The 6,047-nt window shown below is 36.2% G+C and overlaps 1 protein-coding gene across 1 annotated transcript; it reads left to right on the forward strand.

The window, feature by feature from the left end:
- The first annotated feature begins 709 nt into the window (after positions 1-709).
- Positions 710-5,931, forward strand: tatdn1 (TatD DNase domain containing 1). Its single transcript, XM_054605602.1, has 12 exons — positions 710-786; positions 1,767-1,832; positions 1,920-1,969; positions 2,308-2,371; positions 2,549-2,692; positions 2,967-3,009; positions 3,522-3,607; positions 3,697-3,737; positions 4,227-4,303; positions 5,112-5,182; positions 5,462-5,588; positions 5,674-5,931. Exons 1-12 carry the CDS (start codon positions 714-716, stop codon positions 5,774-5,776), a joined length of 945 nt encoding a protein of 314 aa, XP_054461577.1. The 5' UTR covers positions 710-713; the 3' UTR covers positions 5,777-5,931.
- The last annotated feature ends 116 nt before the right edge of the window (positions 5,932-6,047 follow it).

Below are 6,047 nucleotides of genomic sequence, written 5' to 3' on the forward strand. Positions count from 1 at the left end.
TAATATAGTATTTACACATTGTGTTATTACCGTAAATGCATGTGCAATGCGCATAGGTGTTTTTTGGTTTTGTATTTTTTTTGCTTTTTATGTGAAATTGAAATGCAAATTGTTCACATTAGATTTTTTTCTAGAACATTTGAATAAGAATAAAAATTACAAAATGGCTATTTCTATAATGTGACTTCCCTCTTTTATGGTATTTACGGTATTTTCTCATTGTGAGACTTGTGTTTTTACCGTAAATACACATACAATGCGCAAAAGTGTTTTTTGCTCTTTTTTAATGCTGTTTCTGTCACGATTTTAATGCAAATGTCGACCAATTAAATGCAAATTGTTCATCTTTTGTCATCATTGTTCACATTATCTTTTGTCTAGAACATTTCAATAAGAATAAAAATTACAAAATAGCTATTTCAATAATTTGACTTCCCTCTTTTATAGTATTTACGGTATTTTCTCATTGTGAGACTTGTGTTATTACCGTAATTGCATGTGTATTGCTCAGAAGTGTTTTTACCCTTTTTTAATGCTGTTTCTGTCACGATTTTAATGCAGATGTTGACCAATTAAATGCAAATTGTTCATCTTTTGTCATCATTGTTCACATCATCTTTTTCTAGAACATTTGGATGAGAATAAAAATGACAAAATAGCTATTTCAATAATGTGCCTTCCCTCTTTTATAGTATTTACGGTACTGCAGCATTATGGTGAGAGCAGCATGTGCAGTTCTTTTTAGAAGTACTGCTCTCACAAGCATGGCTCAGCACAGATTCATAGGTGAGACTTGTGTTTATGTCTAAGTTAATACAATGAATAGAAGGTTAGATGACTGTGTGTGTCAGTGCATGCTGGTGTTTGGCTGTAAACAGACAAGCATGCATTGAGTTAGCATGGGAGCTAGTCTGCAGCCCTGCAGGAAATGACAGCAGTGTGCAGGGATGTCAGCTGGTTTGTGTTTGTGTGATGACAGCTTATACTGCACTACTAATATGAGCAACAGGTGCTGTGTTTGCATTAAAGTAAATGCAGGTAGGAGTCAAGAAAGAAGATCTTAGAGTGGGATTCAAACCCTCAACCCACTGGGAATGTGAAGCTTAACCATGGCTGTGCAGGTTTACAGGACTGGGTGATGATTTTGGAGCAATATACTTTAAACATGCAAGTAGCTTTACATAGTTACATGCAACTGAGATGATGCAAAAATAGCAGGAGTTAAAATATGTTACCTTCATTTAAGTCCCAAATATTTGATTGGTCAAGCTTCTCAAATATTCAAATGTGTTACTTTTCGCTTAATTCTTGTTGGAAATGTAACATCTGTGTAGGTTAAGTAATAGGAGTCATTTAAGTTTTGAGTGTAAGAAAAAGGCAAAACAAAACCTTGTCTTATTTGATTGTCAAGTGTTTTTTGGAAAACAAGCCTCATGATTCTCACCTCTAATGGAAACACATGCTGTTCCATAATGCTGCTTTATTTTACTGCAATATTCATTTTGTCCGCATTGTCCACCCTTATTGCTGTTTTAGTGTATTAACTTTTGTATTTTTGGTGTCTGGACCAGCATATCATATTTGTTTACCATTTTACACCACTGTGTCAATAACATAGTTATTTCAAGAGATGATATCCCAGCAGGATCACAGTGACTGTGTTTTAAGAGAACGAGTTATCGGTTACAGCACATCAACAATGAATCACAACAACATGTTTGGTGACATATTACAGAGTCGATCACTTCCATCTTCTCCCTCTCCAGATATCGGTGTGAACCTGACAGATCCCATGTTCAGAGGACTCTACAGGGGGAAGCAGAAGCACGACGGTGAGCTTTTTACTTTTGGCTTGTGGGCTGTTGTGACCAGTTAATCTAAAACCAGTTCATCTGAGACCAGTTGTGATTTTGTGACAGATGACTTCAGTCAGATCATTGACAGAGCGCTCAAAACCGGAGTGGAAAAGGTAAGCCGTAACTCCATCACTCACTTTCTGTTTCACTGTAATATCTCAAAAACTATCCGATGGATTGTCATGAAATTTAGCGGAAACATTCATGGTCCTCAGAGGGTGAATCCCACTGACTTTGTTGATCCTCTGACTTTTTCCTCATGCACCACCATGAGGTCGACATTTGTGATTTTGAGGGAAATGTTTCAACAGACTGCACGTAAAATGAATGGACGTTCATGTTCAACAGCATTAAATAGTAATAACACTGTGGTGATCTTGATATTGAACACTGAAAAGCCATTTGGAATTTTTCTCTTATAAGTTAAGTAAAACCTGTTGCTTTGTTCCAGTTTATGATCACAGGAGGAAACCTTGAAGACAGCAAGGAGGCTCTTAAACTAGCCGAGACCAGAGGTAATGAAAACAACGTCAAAAGATATTTTGTGGATTTTTTTGTCGGCTTTCTACGATTCTATTGCAAAGACCTAAACGTGGATAAAACATTCAAACAGTCAATTTCTTAATGAGCAGAATCGCCCAAATCTGCCTGACTCTTCCCTCTATGCTGCACCTGTTTGTTCTTCACTACAGATGAGTTCTTCTGCACGGTGGGCTGCCATCCCACCCGCTGCAGTGAGTTTGAGCAGAACGGAGAATCCCAGTACTTCTCAGGCCTGAGGGAGCTGGTGACAGCAAACAGAGGGAAGGTGGTGGCCATAGGAGAGTGTGGACTAGGTGTGTACTGGTGACGGGGTGACACTATAAAATAAAGATATATACAAAAAACACCGTGAAGAAAACGGAAATTCTTCAAACTGAATCTACAAGAAATTTGTCACTTATGGCTCTTTGCTTTTTTATACAACTATATCAGTTTATATTCTTATATAGACTATAAATACGATATAAAATATAAAGTCTGCAGGGTCCTGAGTGTAGGAGTAGGATGTAACGTGAAGTATATCTATTGTTCAGTGAGACTGTAATGTGTCTTTTCTCTCTGTTACAGATTTCGACAGGTTGGAATTTTGCCCAAAAGAGACTCAACTCAAGTACGTTTATTTCTCTCTATTCTGTATTAAAAGCTTCTCTAATCGGCTGCATGAAAATGTGCCTTCTGCCGTTATTATTTATTTACATATTATGAACCTTAATTAATCAGATATTGATGGTGTTATACCTGTTTACAGTTTCTAGTTTCTTTGATTGTCTTTTGCAACCAAAAGTGACACGAGAGTGTGGATCTCAGTACAACAGAACGCTGAATAAGACATGTCAACTTTCATGAAGTGAAAACACACTGTGAAAGGGTTGTAAGATTATAATATGGGTAGAGACCTGTCAATCAGTGTGCAGCCCCGCCCTAAAGCATCCCCTGCTTTATGGTCTGTTTGACTCTAAATGGAGCATCATTTACTAAATGAACATCATGCTGTATTGAAGAAGACTTGAAACTAGAGATTGAGACCATAAACTCATGTTTACAATGTTTACTGAGGGAATAAATCAATATATGCAACACTCTTCATTGTTTCCTCTCTTTGCTCTTTCTGGTGTTTAACAGATACTTTGAGAAGCAGTTTGATTTGGCAGAGGAGACCAAGCTGCCCATGTTCCTCCACTGCAGGAACTCCCATCAGGAGTTCATCGGTAGGTTTGTTCACTCAGGACCTGCTCTGTTTTTTGGGGGGGGTTTTTATACAAAGAACTTTACTGTTTCATTGTCTCTTTTTAAACAGACATCATGAAGATAAATCGAGACAGATGTGTTGGAGGAGTGGTGAGGACATTTGTTTTATACTTTATACTATTCTTCAATTTAACTGTTTGGTAGAAAGTATTCAAGAAAGTAAGACATGTTAACATTTTTCACTTAAAGGGAAATATACACCAACTTTGATAATTTGCCTTCCTTCTGATTTTTTTGTTTTTGCCTTTTTTGTGTGTTTTTGCCTTTTTATAAGCTGTTTAACTCCTCCTTTCCCATAATGCATTGCATTGTGGGATCCGGTGAAATCTCCCGTTTACAGGAAGTGATGCATTTAATAGACACATGTTGCAGCAAAATCTGAACTCCTGTAAAATTGTGCATTTGTTGTTTTTTTTGAAGGCATTTTTGTAAAACGTTGCTTTCACATTTTAAAGAACAGAAACTTAATCCACTGGAATGATAACTTGCAAAAATATAATTATGAGAAGATGAAATGAATTAAAAGAGTTGGAGATAAATTATGATCCAGCTGATTTCCTGAGAGTTTTCTCCTTTCAGGTCCACTCATTCGATGGGACGTCTGAGGACGCTGCTGCTCTCATTGACCTCGACCTCTTCATCGGAATAAATGGATGGTGAGAGCATTTTGTTTTGACTTGACCCGACTAACCACCTTTAAGCTCAGTTCCACATCCCGTCTAAAATGTTAGATTGCTGCGTTAACATTTGTTTCACCGGGTTTGTGTGAAAAGGTTTGTTTGTCTTCTTTATACATCCGTAAAACCGTAGAATCAGTTGCTGCAACTTCCGATCTTTTGGACAAATTAGGTTTGTTATGACTAGAACCTGCACCATTTTTGTTGAAAGCACTTTTAAACTTTTTAGACGCTCATCTTGGTGTGAGGAACTCTACACTAAATGATTTTGTGAGCCTGCAAAATTAAAAAAAACTGGATTAAGGAGCATTTGAGCAATAAATGTGAAAATTCTTTGATGGCAGTTTGCTTGTTTGTTTAAAGTCTGTTTTACGTGAGTGTTTTTAACTTTGAGCTGTACTTTGTTATATGTTTTTCATGTCTTTATATGTGTCATGATAAAAAATGATATTGCAATGAAGGGAAGTGATTAAATGTATTCTGTATTCAAAGCAATATGAGTCATAAAATCTGCAGCTTCAGTTTTTATGTGTTTTTTGTAAAAGTTAAGATAACCGTGTCATTTGAAAACTGTTCCTCTGAGCAATTATTATATTATATAATATTATATATATATATATATATATATTATATTATATTATATTATATTATATTATATTATATTATATAAAAAAATGTAAAAATCAGTTCAGCTTTGTTTCACAAAATCATTTAATTATTATTTATTTATGTAAATGTTTATAATACTGAAACTTAAACAGTGTTTATTGTTTTTTCTATTTTTCAGTTCCTTGAAAACAGAGGCCAATATTGAAGCCATGAAGTCCATCCCCACTGAGAGACTCATGATAGAAACGGGTGAGTTGTCTTCAGTTTATTGTGATAAAAAAGGTATTTCACAAAATGTGTCCATTGGAAAAGTTAAAGATTAGCATATTTGGGAACATAAAGACAAAATGTTCCTGATATTTCTGTTAAATTGAATTATTTTCATCATGTCATTGTAGTTATATCCCAAGTCCCACATGCCGTGTTTTACGGCTTCATGATTACATGAAATAAATATCTAGATGTTTGTTGCATCACGTTGCTGTTTTACATTTATTTATGCATTAAAACCTTCCTGCTGCTTCTCAGATGCTCCGTGGTGCGGCGTGAAGAACACGCATGCAGGCTCCAAATACGTAAAAACTACATTTCCCACGAAGAAGAAATGGGAGGCGGGGCACTGCATGAAGGACAGGAACGAGCCCTGTCACATCATGTGAGTGATGATGATTTTTTGTAGAACTTTGAAAGCGAGCAGTTTAAAAGCTAATGTATAGATTTTACTATCTGTCTTTTTCCAGACAAGTTCTAGAGGTGATGGCAGCAGCGAGGGAGGAGGACCCTCTGGAGCTGGAAAACACAATCTACAACAACACCATCAAAGTCTTCTTCAGCTCCAGATGATGACGAAGCAGGTCAAACCTTCAGGAGACTTGATATGACCTTCTTGAATGAATGAATGTGTGTGTGTGTCTCTCTCTGCCAATTATGAAAAGTCAAATTGCTTCTGGTCTGTCTTCTTCTGAAATAAAATGAATTACATTTTCATGGATTTTTCCTCAACGCCTAAACGATTAGATATTTTCTGTGTTTCATGTACCTGAAAGTTAAGTTCCTGTTGGTTTTGTTTTTTGGCACAAAATGTAAGCCTCGAAACAAATATGCTCTTCAATAT

The sequence above is a fragment of the Anoplopoma fimbria genome, chromosome 10 (genome assembly GCF_027596085.1).
Source record: "Anoplopoma fimbria isolate UVic2021 breed Golden Eagle Sablefish chromosome 10, Afim_UVic_2022, whole genome shotgun sequence".
In the NCBI taxonomy this organism is placed as follows: Eukaryota; Metazoa; Chordata; class Actinopteri; order Perciformes; family Anoplopomatidae; genus Anoplopoma; species Anoplopoma fimbria.

Excerpts from the sequence above, each read along its gene's own strand:
- tatdn1 (XM_054605602.1), top strand. The coding sequence starts at position 714 with ATGGTGAGAGCAGCATGTGCAGTTCTTTTTAGAAGTACTGCTCTCACA. Across the intron at positions 2,693-2,966 it reads CATAGGAGAGTGTGGACTAG|ATTTCGACAGGTTGGAATTT; the intron begins GTGTGTACTGGT and ends TCTCTGTTACAG. Across the intron at positions 3,608-3,696 it reads CTCCCATCAGGAGTTCATCG|ACATCATGAAGATAAATCGA; the intron begins GTAGGTTTGTTC and ends CTTTTTAAACAG.